The following is a 17127-nucleotide window of genomic DNA, read 5'->3' on the forward strand; positions in this document are numbered from 1 at the left end:
AAAAAAAATTCTTCTTCCTCAGGGTGCACACTTCTTTGCCATCTTTTTTGCACAGCTTGTTAAGATCCAAAGCTTCTATTATTTATTTGCCTATGAAGCAGATCTTTAGAGTTTCTCTGCAGAGATATTATTTTCCCGTGACATTTGTTCAACTATATCTGAGTTCAAAACTAAAGTTTGGCACAGGAAATCTCAGAAATACTAAAAGAATGTTTGAAAATGTTTGACTAAAAGTTTTCATGGATGTGAGGTACTTGCAAACCAGCAAACTCCAGAAGCTCTGGGAAAATATAAGACGTAAGACTTCAAGTGACAAGTCAGTTATAAGTTTTTTATTGTAGAGTAAGTTCAAACAAGGACAGAGAGCTACATATGATGTTTTTTTTTTTCAATAAAAACTGGATAATCATGGAAATAAGTGTTAAATGAACAAAAAATATTGCTGTAAGTTACATTTAATCAGAAACAATATACAATGCAGAAGATCACCAGAAAACACAAAGGCCAATAGGAATCAAACATTCCTTCATTTATATTTATTTCAGTCATTTGCTGAATGTGACAAAAAGAAACAACCAAATCATCAAGATCAGTTATAAGCCAAAAGAAACCAAAACGTTGTAGGATGAAGCAGCACTTATTTCACCTGCTTCTGACCAATGATTTGCTTTAACACATCCTGTACATTGCCAGACAAAGAAATGTTGTCAGTATGTATCAACATTTAAGAAGTTATTAAAATAGTGATAGGAAAAAATGAACAACATAATGTCAGCATTTAGAATGTATTTTTCTCTTTTTGATTTAAATCTCTGAAGAGAGTTTTAATTCTACAAGATAAGTCCTGTAAAAATCCTGTAAAAATTTCTAACAATTTTGCTTTGATGGACTTTATGCTTCATCTAAGGTCACGTTTAGCCTTTCTGATTTGAAGGCATATTGTTTTTGACCTAAATGTTACATCTGCAACATGGAAACCTAGTAATCCTGGAAATTTTGGGACATTTCCACTATCAAGTTGTTAGTTATAGTATAGCAATCTGCTTTAACAATTCTGTACATTTTATTGGTGTCATAAAATTTGGCTTCGTAAATGTTTTATACTCATTCTGACGACTTCAAGCCAGTATGCAATATAAGGAACTGTAATGTGCATTTTGCATTTTGATTGAATTTAATATTACAACAGGCTTTATCAAACTTCATAACAGAAAAAGGAAAAGAAAAAGAAAAGTAATAATTAAAGAGCAGAGATAACACTGCGTATGTATATAAAAGATGGAGAAAAAAATCAAACAAGCTTTCAAATGCTGGTCAAAAAGTTTTTAGTTAAAACATACATTTTGGTTTATTTATAAATTAATGCTACATGTGGACTGAACATTTGGAGGGCTGTTTCTCTTTTTGTCAGCGAGGGTTCAGTCTTTTTGGAGCCGTGGATCTGTCTGTGCTCTGTGCAACCACTTGTCCTGATCCCACTTCAGACCCTGAGAAAACAAGTGAAGGAGTTCATTTTTTCTCTCCTCTTTTCACATACTGAGCTCTAATGTGATACAATGTAATATGAGAGCAATTTGTCGGAAAGCACAGACTCACCTGTTTGTGATCCAGTTTTGAGCTTGCTGGCAATTTTGGCAAAGAATGTGAGGGTAAGACAAGCTCCAGTTTCCCTGTCACAAATGCCTCCTTTGCAGCTGCAGGTCTTGCGGCACTCAACCCCATAGGTCCCATATGGGCAGTCTGCAAAGCAAAGGAAAACACTGGTTTTGTCACAAAAGCCCAAATTAAATAAAATATATTTGAGTGGAGAAACGATAGTGCATATAAATGCAACATTTTACTATGAATAATCAAATTAGGTCTGGAGATATGGCTTATTTATAGACTATAAGATTGTGGATAAATTGCTGACCAGAGCGCTAAAAGGAAAGGTTGATAATAGGATCAGGATTTGAGCATAAGATGCAGTACTCAAAAAAAAAAAAAAAAACGACTAAGATTTCAGGTCACACCTTTGCAAATCCCGTATTCGTCTCCATAATCGTCCTCATCCTTGTAGAACTCGCAGAACAGCCCCGGTCCGCACTTGACGCCGTGCATCCCCGACACCGTGCGGTAACAGTGCTCGTTTCTGCCGGCCGCGCAGACCTGGCAGCAGCCGCAGTCGTCCAGGACGGTCCGCGTACAGCGCTGCGCGTCGCCGCAGCGGTCCACGCTGCATCTGTCCGGGCAGTTCACCGCATACTTCACGCCGGCGCTCCACGCCTCAACATCATGCAGCATGAGTGAGGAGAGCACCGTGAGGAGCAGGAGGGACATCGCTGGATGCGGGGTGGCTGGAAAGAGCATGTGGAGAAGGTGCGAGAGGAGCTGCGGATCTCGTCTGAAGGACTCGGGTTGACTGACCCCGCGGTTCATCAGGTTGTACGGTTATCAGCAATGAACAACTTTGTTTTGCCGATGGCCAATTTCCTCATTCCGGTGTTTCTTTTTCTTTTTTTCTTTTTTTTTTTTTTTTTTCTTTTTTTTCCCCAGAAGCCTTTTTTTAGAAATCCGGCTTGGAAGTGGGATCAACTGGGAACCTCCATCCAGGAACTGAAGTTGGCAGGACCTGATGTCATGAGTTATCTTTGGTTTGTTTTTGTCTCAGTGACGGAACACCTCAGCGTCAGATGGCAGCATGAGGACCTAAGAGGATGTGGAGTTGTTCCCCTATATCCACACAAGTTTCTTATAAATAACTGATGGCAAGCATAGGACATGAGGGCTATATTTAGATTTTAAAGAAATTGTGTGAACAACAAGCAGTTAGGGTACCCATTAAGTATTCACTGTTTGCAGTGAATATTCACCGTAGTCAGTCATCTTTTTTTTTTTTTTTTTAATCTCTGGAAAACAAAAATTATTTAATTACAGCTACACACCTTCCAGCCAAGAGCCATCACTATCTACAAGAACTCTTTTAAGGATTTTAATTAACATGAATTACAACGACATTTAATTTCCCTTTGGGATCAATAAAATATTCTTTTTTTTTTCTTTTTTTTTTTTTGAATGAACCATGACAATATCTCCTCCATGCGTCAAAGTAGTAACAGCCTGTCCATACAATGGGGTGCAGCTCTCAGTGATGTGAAGGGGGGGGAATCTAAAAATGATCAACAAACATATTTTTAAAAATTGTATTTCCCTTAATAGTGTGTGCCTAAATGTGATAAAAATTCAGAGTTTCCCCCAGAAAACCTGCTAAACCCGGTGCTTGGGTGCAGCGGTTCGCTGTGTTTTTGAGTTAAAAAAAATGCTTATAGTTGACAGGAAATTTGAAATTATCACTTGATAATTAGGTGTTAATGGAAGACTGGAACATTAATTGCTAAACTCCAACTATAAAGTCTTAAAAAAAGGTAATTGTTAATAAATAAATAAATAAATAAATAAATAAATAAATAAATAAATAAATAAATAAACAATGCTTAGCCTGGTGGGGGGCACAAGTAAAGCCTGGTGGCCCGCCAGGCTTATAATACACTGGGGGAAACCCTGTGACTTGTTTTCACAACATTACCACCATCTAACTCTCATTCAACAGTGAAATTTCTCTGACAGACTCTCATCAGTTCTCTTCTGTGATGCTTCTGATAGACCTCAGCAGTGAAGCTAAATAGCAAATCATGTGTGGCAGCAAGGAGAAAATAATAAACATTTACAAATTGGCATTACTGAATTAAATGCCTTATTTGGGGCGCTCAGAATTTAGCCCCTACCATTGTAGATACCAGAACGTTTTTTGGGTCGCCATGGTGATAAAGTTGATATGACGACAATGACAATTAGACCAAATTCTCCACTTTTCTCTCTGAGTAGACAATGCAGAGGATTTTACAGACGGTAAGGTACAGCTTCTCTTTCTCGTTTTGCTCTGCTTTTTTTGTTGTTGTTGTTGTTGTTTACTTTCTATGGTCATCAGCTGCTATCTTGTGATTTTTGCTGATAATCAAATTATTGCCCTATGTGATTCATGGCCTCAGCTTTGTTTTCAAAACATTTCAATCTCTCTATTTGCGGGATATTATAATGGAGGTTCTGGTGTTTAACTTTTCCCTGGTAAAACTTCAGTCTGACCTTCATGTTTTTTCTTAGAGATCAAACAGTTGTCTTTAATGCCAACATTAACAGCAGCTTTTATAGGTGCCTTGAAGACATGTTAAGATTTCTGGATTTTTCTTTTAGCATGTTGCAGTCTGCTTTCTGGGTGGACTTTCTTGGACAGCCAGACCTCTATCGATTACCCTTAGGTGTGTGTGTGCATGGTTGTATGTCCTGTGTGCCTCTCTGTTGCCCCAGTGATGAACTGGTGTCCTCTCCAGGATGGACTCCACCTCCTGCCCACTGACTGCTGGAGATACACCAGACCCATGCAACGCTAAAAATGGTGGGTACCTTAAAATGGGATGTTTTATCATTCGGCTGCAAGCTATTTGCTTTATTTTTTAAAATAGGTTTGCAATTATTATTATTATTAATATTAGTATAATTTGTATAATTGTTATTATTGTTGTTTTTCATAGACATGGAAAAACTCATTAGGGTTTTTTTCCTACTTGACGTTTTTGTTGTAATTATATATAATAATACCAAATAAATTGATATGTGGTAGCCCACTCACAAATGTCTATAAAGTTTTTTGAGGTTAAAGGTGGATTTGTGGCTACCAAATGTTAAATAGAAGAAAATGCAAAAAGGTCTCTTTCATATACAAAATAATTTCTTCTACATCAACAGATGTCGGATGAGAAGAATATACTTCAGCAGATTACTTGTTTTGTTCCTGCTCTGTGAATGGACTGTGTCCTTTTGGGGTTTTTTTTTTGTCAGTGTTGGAAATACAATTTTAAACCAACCAAATACACGTGTGAGCCATCATCACTCCGAGACGCGCCGTGGCGCTAAAGTGGCAACCCACCGCCCCCTTGCATCAGTGGATAATGCTCCGCAGAAGAAGCGGGGAAACGCAGGGGAAGGCTGACATGATATTTGCGTCCGAGGGAGACCTCACTGGGACGGGACGGGTAACGCAAAGCAAACACCCTCGGAGGCTCGCCGTCAAGGTAACTGACACGCCCGCGGCCCTCTTTCATTCTATCACAGCCAGGTAAAACAGACGTAGACCGAGCTTCGCTGTTACACAGCGAGGTGTTTCTTGCTGGGAGCTGTCAGAAAACAAGCGGAGGTGGGGCTCGGTCTGTCGGTCTTTTTTTAACGTGAAGCGGACTAGCAGCGACTGCAGTGCAGCCAGCCAGCAGCGTTAGCTCAGCTGTCACCGCAGATGCAGAATAGTGTTACACCAGCTGAATGACACGGCGGCGTCCGCTGTTCAAATCCCCGTCCAGCAGCTCAGTGTTTATGCTGCTGCAACCGCCAGGCACCGAGCCAGGAAGCGAGATGTCAAGACTGGTATCTTGGCAAAAAAACACTGATAAATGGGCAGAAAGATTGAAACCCGCAGCGCGGGAGGATAATGTCGTTATGTTTCAATAATTAAATTATCCTCCAGGCTCTGCTCGTTTGTGCTCGACTCTGATTAACTTTTCATTTGGCCATTATGAATACAGTTGTCCTCTGTACCTCAAAAACTTAATAATAATAATAATAATATTTATTGACATGTAGCTGCCTGGTTATGCAGTGGTTATGAACGTTTGCACTGCAGCAAGAAGATCTTGAGATCAAATACTGGCCAGGGTTAATGCATGATCTCCCTATGAGTTTGTGTGTTCTCACCAGGTTCTTTGGCTTCCTCCCACAATCCAACGTTTTCCCCCCAATTACCTTTAGTCATCAGTGTGCGTCCGTGGCTGTTTGTCTTGTGTTTTCCCTGGTGACCCGTTCAGGATGCCCACCCCCCTCTCCACATCCCGACCTGTGATAAGCGCCACTCTCCCAGCGACCCTTCAAATATGAGTCAGTGGCAATAATGGCTAAACGATTTGATAATATCTGTAGCTGGCTAATGACTGGCAGCCAGAGTGTACCTGCTGTGGGTCTGGTTGTCCTGGAAACAGCAGTTTAAACTGATAAGTCAGCATCCTCTTCCAGCTGATCTTAGCATTTTCCTTTATGTGTCAAATGTAGGTGGTTAGGCGATTTAAGTAAGCCAGAAGTATTTGGCAATCTATGAATGAAGTGAAATGAGATGTTATTCCGTTTTGAAGTGATCTGTCTTTAAGGGTTTTTGGTTACACTAGAGATTTAAGATAAGCCTCCACAAGATCTCACATTTCTCTCCCCATGATAGGATAACACAAAGTGGTGCATAGTTATGAAAAATCAGTAAATGACACTTCAAATTCAATACAAAGAAAAGTCTGGAAAATTGTGCCGTGCACTAGGTTTTGACTTCTCCTTACTCTGATACCTAGAAATAAAATTCAGTGCAACCGACTTCCCTGAGAGGTCGCCCGAATCACAAATAGATCCCACCTGCGTAATTTAGTCTTAGCATAAATATAGCTTTTCTGTTAAGCTCTCAGAGTTTTATTAAAGATTGTTAGTGAAGACCAACGAACCACACCAAACAAATCCTAAAAAACAAAAAGTTATGGAGACCCTTGAACATCTCATTGTTTTTACCCATCATCATCTGAAACTGGACTGAAAAGGGTGTAACTGCAAAAACCTAAAAAAAGACATGGCCGCTCACATAAACTGAAAACTCTAGAGGAGCTGCAGACACCCAGAACGCAGGTGAAAAACCAAATTGACAGCACAGTGATTAGTCATGCATTCCACAGCCTGTATGGGACAGGGACAAGAACAAAGCCATGGTTGAAACAAAGAAATGACACTGGGGGGAGATGAGACCAGAAAATGTTTTAAAATAGTTTTTTGTGGGGAAACCAATTGTAAAACATGCTTATTGAAGATGACGGTTGTGGCATCGTGCTCTCTTGTTGTTTTTCTTCAGCTCAAACAGGGAAGCTGTTCTTGCTGAAAAGATGTATGAAGCTGAATTCATAATGGTCCTGGAAAAGTGTGTTGTTTCCAGACGTCATTATAGTCAGTAATCAGAAAAGGACATTTTCCGGAAAAAAAAAAAGAGAAACTAAATGTTTTATTTGGGAGAAGAAAAAAAAAAAGACAAAAGGGGAAATTGTAATTAGCCCCATATCTGCTGCTTCACATTTCTGGTGCCTTGCTTTGGTTGCCTCGCTGGTGAGTCTATTGCTATATCTAAGCTTGTTGTTATTTTTGGACTGGGTGGAAACCGTATAGCCCCCCCCCCCAAAGCCATTAGCCTGGCAAGAGACATGAGATTTTCAGACTGTGATCAAAGTAACGCACTTGACAATATTTCACGATTTAGCGTATTTCATATTTTGTTGTAGATTTTAATTTCAGGATTTATACTTTGGCATCATAATAACTTATTCAAGTCAGTTTTTTTGTTTTTTTTTTTGTTTAGGCAACATCAAATAATTCAGTCTCTGTGTACTGGAGTAAATATTAAACAAGCAGCACTAGAAATACAATTATTGAAGTGAAACTCAAGTCTATTTTTGCTGTTGTGAGACAGCAGGAGCACTGGAAGTGGGAGGGTGTGATTCATGCTGTACAATGTGAAAGTAGATGAGCCCCCCACTCACTATCACTTTGAATGACAACACTGCTTCATCATTATGGCATTGTATATGTAAACAAAGGGACTGTAACTTTAACAAAAATGACAATAAAGAGCAGTCAGATAATCTATAGTTTCATAGTTACTTTAAAGAAAATTCTAGATCAGATTATAATCTGGATCAAACCTTGGTTATTCACCTCAACTTTGTTTTAAATATTTTTTTAAACATACCCAGATTTTTGGTCCTAAATTAGCGTTCAAACTGAAAAACTGAACTGAATACCCAAACATGTTTCCAACTTTATTTGCTAGTAAATCCCCTCCTTCCCCACACACCCACCTCTCACAAAACCTATATTCTAAAACATTTACTTTTTTTTTAATCATCTAATGTCATTAATCAAGTAAATTTAGTAATAAAATCAACCCAGGAATTAAATATCTATCAACAAAGTATATATATATTTTAACTTCTGGCTTGGATTATTAACTTTGGTGCTCAGAACAACAACAAAAAAAAATCATTAATCAATGACTTTGTGGCAAAGAAAGTCTTGCTATTCTACTTCCCTTTGTGCCTTGTAAGTCTCCTCATTAAGAGGAGGCTGACCTATTTCACTGATACCCACTGGGCTTGTCTCATTAACCTGGATGTAGACTGCTGTGTGAAAAGGTGCCAGCACCAAAGACAAAGCTTTTCACCTTCACGCTGAATTTAATTGGGAGAGAACAACATAATAAAGTGGCCAATTAGTAAGAAATGTTGCCTGTAAAGTGACGAGGGTGTAAGAAGGGAACTGTAGGTGTCAAAACAGAATTGCATCCATTGTAACTCTTCTACTCCTTCTGTTTTTCAGGAGTGACATACAGTTTAGATAATGTACAAAGATGGTGCCTTGTCAAACTCATGTGTTGCTGAAGTGGCAGGAGCATTTCAACAGTTCCTGGGCCGCAGAAGACAGCGTGCAGACGGCCAGGAGGCACGGGGTGGCCGGGCTCTACAATAAGCTCCTTTACAACAAGGAAGTGGTGACTCTGGCTCAGCCTGTCCAAGAACTGGCCAGCCCGAGACTCCCCGACTTTGAGTGCGAATCCAACACATCAGCCGAGAAAGACGAGTACCTCTCGTCCCTGCTTCACAGCCAGCGATGGCTGGCTCACCGCATGCTGACGCAAACCTCCTACACCCTGGGCCTCCACCAAAGACTGGTAGTTCTGCAGAGGATCTACTACGCACTTCACAGCAAATATCATGACAAGTTTCGCCTGCAGCTGCCCTCGCAGTCCACGGACAGCGGGGCGGAGAGCGGGCCGATTGAGCTGGCCTCAGAACCTCGTCTGCCGGGGGGAGTTTCCAAAATCAAGTCTGGCACGGATGTTCTGATAGAAATGGGTGTAAGGACGGGTCTGAGTCTGCTCTTCTCGTTGCTGCAGCAGAACTGGAGGTACGCGGCCTCTGTGCACCCGGAGTCTGTGCTTTGCAATGACGTGCTCGCCACCGCGTCCTCCGTCCTGGCTTCGCTGCCACCGCTTTCTCTGGCCAACGAAAGTAAGATCCCATCGGTGGGCTTGGACTGCCTTGGACAAGTGGCTGACTTTCTGAAGAAGACGTCGGTGAGCAGCGGGAGCAGCGGGGCGGACCCGACTGGCCGGAGGCTGGCCCTGGAGCTGCTGCTTGGCCTGGGCATGCAGAGAGGCTCCCTGAAATTCCTGCTGGAGTGGGTGGAGGTAGCTTTGGCAGCCTCCATGCCCTCCTCCACCGCGGCCCTGTCTTCCTCCTCCTCCTCACTGAGCTTTCAGCAATCACCTGGCGTGGGCTTTGAACTTATTCAGCAAACTCTTCTTCAGATGAGGCAATATTCGGTAAGTCAGTTCTTCTTAACCAGTTACATTTTCTTTTTTCTTTTTTTTTTTTTTTTACAATTAAAATGTGAAATCAGCCTTTATGCATTAGCAGGACCTCCACAACATCTTTTGTCAACATGACATTAACTTTTCACTGGATGGGAACGTAGAGAGAGAGCGATGTTTGATCATTATTATTTGCGCAATCTCTCTAAATAGTCCTTACTCTTTCTTCATCCATTTTTCTTTTCCGCTCCCCATAAAATGTTTCTGTAGGACTTGGGTCTACAGGCTGGGCAGGGGACGGCCATGAAGTTAGATTGGTTTTGTGTCTGGTGAACTGTTTCTGTGTATTTGACTATTAATTTTGCATCGTTATGCTGCTGGCAAACCCATTGACTATCCAGATTATGTTTCCAGATTTTTAGTTGAAATCCTCATGATGTCATGTAGACACACATAGTTTGGGCACAAGCCCATAGCACTATGGATCCTCTAGCACACTTAACAGTGGACATGAGAACACATATTCATCTGGTATTTTTTTTAATTTTTTATCTAAACCAACAGTGTTTGTTGTAAAACTCTCCTCACCACATTTGTCTTGGGTTCGACTCCCAACCTGAAACATTTACTGCATGTTTTCCCTGTCTCTCTCTGCCCTTCTTCCTGTAAAGACCACTAGTGCCTCAAAACATAAAAAAGATACAATTCACTCTCATTTGACCAAAGCTCACAGATTAATTTTTTTTTGTTTAAAAAAAAAAAAAAAAAAAAAAGCTTCTGACACATCTTTATCACAGCTGCCAGCGGCAGAGTAATAGAGTTATACATTTTACGGCAGTCTTCTGTTTTCCTTTTGCTCTCCTTAATGTACAGTACATTAGAGACTGTGGGATTTATAAGAGAACCTCTTAGCTAATGTTAGATATGTCTGTGCTGACATCCCATAATATATTGCACATATAAGTGTAACATTTCCAGAGCATGAAATCAGCTCAGATGTTCCTGATACTAGAAGCTAACTTTGCCTCTTTTCAGCTTCACCTTGGTGTCATACTGCCCCAAATTTTTTTTTTTTTTTTTTTTCTAGAGTATATTAGTGGTGACAGTGGCCATTTAATGTAATAAAAAAGGAAAAGAATGTATAGCAGCAAAAGGCAGCTTTATTACTACAATACGGAAATGCTATCATGCATACTATTGCCAGTTTAATATCTTTGTTACAGTGAATGACGTAGGAATGTGTGAAAAGCATGATACTGAAAATTAGATGTTACTTTACATTTAAGGGCAACAGAATGGATATAATTGTGAATCTTTTGAAGAGTTTTATGATGACTGTATCAATAACTCGTATTTTTCTGAACTCGTTTTGTTTCCCTTCATCACATTTTGTTCCCACCACTCTTGAGCTGAGCTGCAGCGTCTCAACCACTATAAATATACATCCAGTGTGGGCATCTAGGGCAGGGAAAGTCCACACACAGGGCCAAATGTATTATTGGCTTGTATAATTTGCATGAATGACATTTAAAATAAATCCGTCTAAATGTTACATTCAGGCAGTCCTTTGCTATTGGGATGCTGCACACGTGGATACGAGACGAAAATTGTGTTTTGATTGATTATGCATCTCTTATGGTGTTCTGCTTCCTCGGTCTTGGGCCGTTGTCATAGTTTTTAATAAGCTAGACGCTTAGAATTCACCATTGTTTTTAATTTATTTTTAAAGTATTTTTTTTTTTATTAATTACCAGATACTAAAATGCAATAAACCACAATTTCTAATGTTGTAATCCATTTAAAACAGTAAAAGTATTTACTTTATTTACAAAATAGTATTTAATAGGTAGTTGTTCTGCTCAAATCATTTTGGTCTGACTCTTCTCCACGCCGCCATATAAAATAAGGTTCTCTGTTTAAGTGTGGAGCGATGCATTAGTGTGCAAATAAGGATTAATACTAAGCCAGTCTTCCTGTCCCCCACAGTTACTCATATTGAATCATCCTAATCAGCTTTGCAGCAGTTTTGTACAAATGATAACCAGAGACAGCTGTTGCCAGCAGGTTCTTTAAACTGCTGTGTCCAGGTGATGCGATAAGGCGATGTACGCAGCAGAATAATCTTTTTGATAATTTGTTATTTTTATCCATTGTATTTATCAAACAGCTTGGCTGAAAAGCAGAGATTTAAAAATGATCTGGATTCCGTTTTCATGAACACACAGTGCAGTGTTTTCAAAAACCTCCTTGTATTGAAATGTGGAAAATAAACCACTTTTACAGGGTTTCCGTGGGGATCCCATCAACACTCAGGTGCTAACAAAGGATGCAGATGGACTTTGTCGACTCTCCCAGGCGGCTCTCTACTTGTTTGAGGAGGTAAAACACAGCATGGATTCCTATAATATGACACAACACTAATAATAATAAGAAGAAGACAAAGTTGTTCCGTTAACATACCTAAACTTTAACTGTACCTTGTTGCACTTTCGCAGATATGCAACCTGGCATCGAACTGCCTGTGCTCCTGCAGCACAGACACGGCTGCTCCCGGCGCAGAGAGCGACGCGGTGATGGTTTACGTTTGGGGCAGCAACAGCAGCCATCAGCTGGCGGAGGGGACGCTGGAGAAAATCCTCCTGCCAAAAGTGACGCAGGGCTTCAGTGATGCTCAGATGGTGGGTTTGAACAAAAACATGTGCGACGAATGCAAATAATTGGACTTTCTCTTTTCTGTTATGAAAAGGATGTCATGAGTCTATAAGGGTTTTTCACTTAATTTTCTTGCATGATGTTCTACACCAACCGTTTCCAAATTTTTTTTGTCCTATCCGAATTGTGGCATGCATCATATTTCAAATATGTGCTGGTTACTTTTTGTCGTTTTTGTCATTTTAGTTTTGGTCGATTAGTATTACATAACCTCTAATGCCAAAGCAAGCATTAGTTCACTAATTTGTGCAGCACCGGTGACCTAAGTAAAGAAAAAGACGTTACGCCAAGTTTTAAAGGTGGACATTCTATTGTATAATGCCTACTGTGGGCTCCTTCCAGATCGAGGCAGGCCAGTACTGCACCTTCTCCGTGTCTGCTGATGGTTCGGTGAAAGCCTGTGGAAAAGGCAGCTACGGCCGCCTGGGTTTGGGGGACTCCAACAATCAGTCCATGCCCAAGAAACTGGTGCTGGAGCCTCACAGGAACATGAAGAAAGTGTCATCCTCCAAGGGCTCGGACGGACACACTCTGGCCATCACTGTTGAGGGAGAGGTAGAAAGAGCCCTTTGAATGAAATATTGGGCATATTTAAGACGAGCATTGTTGTTTTTGAAGTTGTCAACTGGCATTACGTTACTACACGTATGTTTGCACTTAGTGGCTCGTGCATTTTTTTTTAAATATTAGATTAAATTTATAAACACAAAATTTATTTCAGGTGTTCAGCTGGGGTGATGGTGAATATGGAAAACTTGGTCATGGCAACAGCGCTACACAGAAATACCCCAAAATCATACAAGGACCGCTGTCGGGAAAAGTGAGTCTGCAGAAAAGCAGAAATTACACTTCTTGTTTGTGTCTGGTTTTATTTATGCGTCCATATTTCAACGTGCTCCAGCACGTTTTTTGACGTGTCCTGCTTTTTCCTGCAGGTTGTTGTATGCGTGTCTGCTGGCTATAGACACAGTGCCGCCGTTACCAATGATGGAGAGCTCTACACATGGGGAGAGGGGGACTTTGGCAGACTTGGTACACTCAGATTCACTCTATCTTTCAACAATTATGAAGTTTTCAAAGAATTTCTGATTCCCTGGTTTGTCTGGTGCAGGTCACAGCGACAGCCAGAATCGAAACATGCCCACACTGGTGAAGGATATCAGTGGAGTGGGACAGGTGACATGTGGCAGTTCCCACACCATCGCCGTGGCGCAGGATGGACGTACGGTGTGGTCCTTTGGCGGTGGAGACAATGGCAAGTTGTCACTTTATAGACATTTTGATTGAAAACACCTGGAAATAAAATTTTTATTCATAAATATACATCAGAAACGCTGATTATTTTTGCGGAATTAACTCATCAGCACTTCTGTGTCGTAGTTTCAGTCTCCATTTTCACGATGAGAGCATTTTGAGCCGCAGTGAAAATGTGAAGTATGACTCATGTTTGCAGGTAAACTAGGCCACGGAGACACGAATCGTGTGTATCGCCCCAAGGTCATTGAAGCCCTTCATGGATTTATCATCAGGAAAGTGTGTGCAGGCAGCCAATCATCTCTGGCCCTCACATCTGCAGGACAAGTAAGATTCGGCCGACCTACGTCTTTCGATTGACCCGATCAGGTTTAGATGGGGTTTGTTAATCTGAAATCTGCATACCCCAATGTGAAAGTGAAATATAATAAATACATACCGACCAATCCCAGAAATTCATCTGGAACTGTTAAATCAGTTACCTCATCACATCGGAAAACATTAAAAGCATTTTCTTTTTTTTTTTTTCATCATTTGTATGTTTTTTTTTGTTTTTCTTTTACCTGTGCTGCACCTTTAGGTGTTTGCTTGGGGCTGTGGCTCGTGTTTAGGTTGTGGCTCCTCCGAAACAACTTCATTAAGACCCAGGTTCATAGAAGACCTGGGCATCACCAAGATCATAGACATCTCCTGCGGTGACAGCCACTGTCTGGCTTTGTCTCACGGTGAGAAACCAGTTTGCTGCTCCTTACTAAATGATTTCTACGCAATAACGACGTCCGAAACGCGTCCTCCTGTCACCAGAGAACGAAGTGTACGCTTGGGGTAACAACACGATGGGCCAGTGTGGGCAAGGCCACACCTCTACACCAATAACTAAACCGAGGAAGGTGCTTGGCTTAGAGGGGATCTCGATTCAGCAGATAACAGCCGGCACCTCTCACAGTCTCGCATGGACTGCAGTTCCAAGTGACAGGTAAACGGTGCCTGAAAGGACGTGTCTCTTTCGTGAAAACCCACTCATAGCGTCTGCCGTTTGAATTCCTTTCCTTAGTGTTGTGGATTCTGTTCCCCTGGGATTTTTAGACGGCTTTGTTTCTTTGTCCAGGCAACTAGTGGCATGGCACAGACCCTTCTGTGTCGACCTGGAGGAAAGCACTTTCACCTACTTACGCAACTTCCTAGAAATGTACTGTGACGGCATCGGTAACGATACACCCCCGGCTCCATTTGTGTCTAAAAGGTATGAGGTTAACTTGTTGCTATGTTCAGTGACCAAAGCATACAAGGCTTATAAAGCCTCCAAAAGTATGTAATTTGATTTTATCCAAGGGTGGATAAAATATGGGAGACATAACATTTCACATTTAGAAAAACTGATGGGTTTCCAGAATTGATTACAATTTTTTTCCATGTAAAGAACAGAATTTCTGAAAAATAAAGTTTATTTTTTCTTTTAGATTTGGATACACCCTTTCTCAATAATTTGCCACACCACAACTGTTTTTTTTTTTATTATTTAGTTTACTGATACAAGTCACATTCATTTTTTGCCCCTAGAAAAAAAAAACGTAGCTTGTTCAAGCATTACAATTTTTAGTTTTGACAAACAAAATAAAGTTGTAATAGATCACAAACTGTGCTTCACAGAACCAGTAAGATGATCTATACCAGACTGTACAAATCTAAGTTGCATACATTTTAAAACTTGTTCGAAGTAAGGCCCTGAAAAAAGTGAGGTGAAAAAACCCTTTTACTGTGTTGCTGAATTACAATCAAACATCAGGAATATATATTTCTTGATTGAAATTTGACCCACTCAGATATCCGGTATGCCATAAAATTAGTTGAAAGCTCAGAAATTTGAATCTTGAGAAGCATAAGAGATTGAAGTAGAGCATGTGGAGAGTTCTTCACCTCCATCACGTGGGCACGTCGACAGTCACATTTCCTCGCTTGCTCCTTTAATCCCCTCCTCTAAAGCTGTCCGTTTCTGCTCCTCAGGGATCACCATCATTTCCTTCTGCTGTGCATGAAGCTGCTGTCCATCCACTTGTCCTTGGCTCACGCGGGCGGCACAGGAGCCATGGTTCTCGGTGCTCAGGGCAGGCCCTTGAGAAATCTGCTGTTCAGGCTCATAGACACCAACATACCAGAGTCCATACAACAAGTAAATAAACTGAATTTCTGTTCTAATATTTAGTTTTCAGTATAGATTAGAGATGCCCAATATTTTCATTACAATATCAGTGAGTAGAACATTGCAAAAAGAACCCAAAAAAAACACGTCTTTGACATCCGTAGCCAAAGAGATTATGTTATGGATTCAAACTGCATATCAATAACATGTTTACTCTGTTGGATGAACTAACTGCCCTTAATGCCCCTTACTAGATGTATAGTTGTAGTGACTGTGACTGACATACTAAATCTCACAGAGAGGAGAGGTAATATGTAACGGAAAGAAAAAGAAAAGTGAGTTAATGCCCATCAATATTGTAATTTTAATTTTCAGCAGTGACATATTTTCCTGACATCCTGATATCAGATGCACCGGTCACTTTTCCCCCTTCAAAAGTCCAAAGTCAATGTGGGTGAAAATCACTAACACCCACCAAGGTCGAGCTCTGCCTTTCAATAGTTTATAGTTCCAATGGAGGCCATACCTAGTTTCTTTTTAAACATTAGAAGGAGCCAGACCATTAAACAGTGGTTACAAATGTTTCTGATAAGCTTAAAGCATCTATTAGTGGTAGTGCCTCACTTCTTACAACAGCCAAATGATATCCTGCTAATATCCCACATCAGAGGCCACGTTTCAAATACCCTGCATAGGCCAGATTCCGGCTTGTGCAGCATCTTTGCTGAGAGGTTTCTGCGCTTTTAAATTTACAGTTTTTGTTGCATGCAGTTAATGATAATATTGGATGTTTTGTCTTTTCTTGTTGGGGTATTTCTGGCGCTACACAGGCAGTTTTAAACACACTGTCCATTGGTGCCTCCCTGCTGCTGCCTCCTCTCAGGGAACGAACTGAGCTGCTCCTCTCCCTCCTTCCCCAAGGCCCACAGAGTTTAAATATTCTCTCCAAAGGCCAGGTATGTATAAGTATCATAATGAATCATTTATTTATTTATTGGGTGTATAGTCAGAATGTTATTTTGGGGTATCCGTGAAAACAGGGTTCAATACAAATGAACATGACATATTTTTATTATGTCATCTTTGGAGATATGGAGGAAAATAATGGTTGAGCTTCTTCAATCATTTTTTTTTTTTTGCTATCTGGCTTGATACAGTTGGAGAATCTCTAACCACTTTATCAATTTGGAGTGTTGCTTGGCTGGACGTGTGAAAGAGTGCTAGAACAATGCAAAAATATGTAACTGTGAAAACTATTGCTCCTCTACATGCCTTCCTGTGTCTGTTCAAAGCGGCTGCAGCTAGACATGGTCCTCAGCAGCCTTCAGGATCAGAGCCATGTAGCTTCTCTGCTAGGTTACAGCAATTTCGGAGAGGTGACGGGCCTCGGACCGCCGCTGACGCCCGCTGCATCTGGCCGACCTCCATCCTCCTCCAGCTCAGTTGATGCCTACGACCCGCTGCACCTGGCGGAGGTCCTGCTGAGAACGCTGCTGCTCAGCATCGGCTTCTATACGGTACGAATTCAAGGACCTCGTGTGTGTGTGTA

General features: G+C 40.9%; 2 protein-coding genes across 8 annotated transcripts in view; one reads left to right on the plus strand and one right to left on the minus strand.

Annotated features, from left to right (window-relative positions):
• Positions 1 to 317: 317 nt before the first annotated feature.
• On the minus strand, positions 318 to 2889 carry LOC106958942 (endothelial cell-specific molecule 1-like). The gene is made up of 3 exons (XM_015051131.1): positions 2013 to 2889; positions 1597 to 1740; positions 318 to 1487 (listed from the first exon to the last, which is right to left on the minus strand). Exons 1-3 carry the CDS (start codon positions 2416 to 2418, stop codon positions 1408 to 1410), a joined length of 630 nt encoding a protein of 209 aa, XP_014906617.1. The 5' UTR covers positions 2419 to 2889; the 3' UTR covers positions 318 to 1407.
• A 2038-nt stretch (positions 2890 to 4927) lies between these two features.
• Positions 4928 to 17127, plus strand: part of LOC106958944 (probable E3 ubiquitin-protein ligase HERC1) — a 46261-nt gene continuing 34061 nt past the window's right edge. For 4 of the 7 annotated variants that reach the window (XM_015051138.1, XM_015051132.1, XM_015051137.1 and 1 more), the window contains exons 1-15: positions 4929 to 5108; positions 8479 to 9484; positions 11756 to 11851; positions 11968 to 12150; positions 12527 to 12739; positions 12906 to 13004; positions 13120 to 13216; positions 13296 to 13439; positions 13638 to 13765; positions 14019 to 14163; positions 14243 to 14414; positions 14547 to 14681; positions 15443 to 15608; positions 16409 to 16534; positions 16871 to 17095. In XM_015051138.1, coding sequence (XP_014906624.1) covers positions 8510 to 9484; positions 11756 to 11851; positions 11968 to 12150; positions 12527 to 12739; positions 12906 to 13004; positions 13120 to 13216; positions 13296 to 13439; positions 13638 to 13765; positions 14019 to 14163; positions 14243 to 14414; positions 14547 to 14681; positions 15443 to 15608; positions 16409 to 16534; positions 16871 to 17095 — 2904 coding nt within the window. In that variant the 5' untranslated portion in view covers positions 4929 to 5108; positions 8479 to 8509. Of the gene's footprint in view, positions 5109 to 8478; positions 9485 to 11755; positions 11852 to 11967; positions 12151 to 12526; positions 12740 to 12905; positions 13005 to 13119; positions 13217 to 13295; positions 13440 to 13637; positions 13766 to 14018; positions 14164 to 14242; positions 14415 to 14546; positions 14682 to 15442; positions 15609 to 16408; positions 16535 to 16870; positions 17096 to 17127 lie in introns of all 7 variants that reach the window. The other 3 variants (XM_015051136.1, XM_015051133.1, XM_015051135.1) reach the window with 2 other exon arrangements.

The sequence above is a fragment of the Poecilia latipinna genome, unplaced genomic scaffold, assembly GCF_001443285.1.
Source record: "Poecilia latipinna isolate Pla-1442-1.1 unplaced genomic scaffold, P_latipinna-1.0 Scaffold1032, whole genome shotgun sequence".
In the NCBI taxonomy this organism is placed as follows: domain Eukaryota; kingdom Metazoa; phylum Chordata; class Actinopteri; order Cyprinodontiformes; family Poeciliidae; genus Poecilia; species Poecilia latipinna.

Excerpts from the sequence above, each read along its gene's own strand:
- LOC106958942 (XM_015051131.1), bottom strand. The coding sequence starts at position 2,418 with ATGAACCGCGGGGTCAGTCAACCCGAGTCCTTCAGACGAGATCCGCAG. Across the intron at positions 1,741-2,012 it reads CGAATACGGGATTTGCAAAG|ACTGCCCATATGGGACCTAT; the intron begins GTGTGACCTGAA and ends TTTGCTTTGCAG. Across the intron at positions 1,488-1,596 it reads CAAAACTGGATCACAAACAG|GGTCTGAAGTGGGATCAGGA; the intron begins GTGAGTCTGTGC and ends TTGTTTTCTCAG.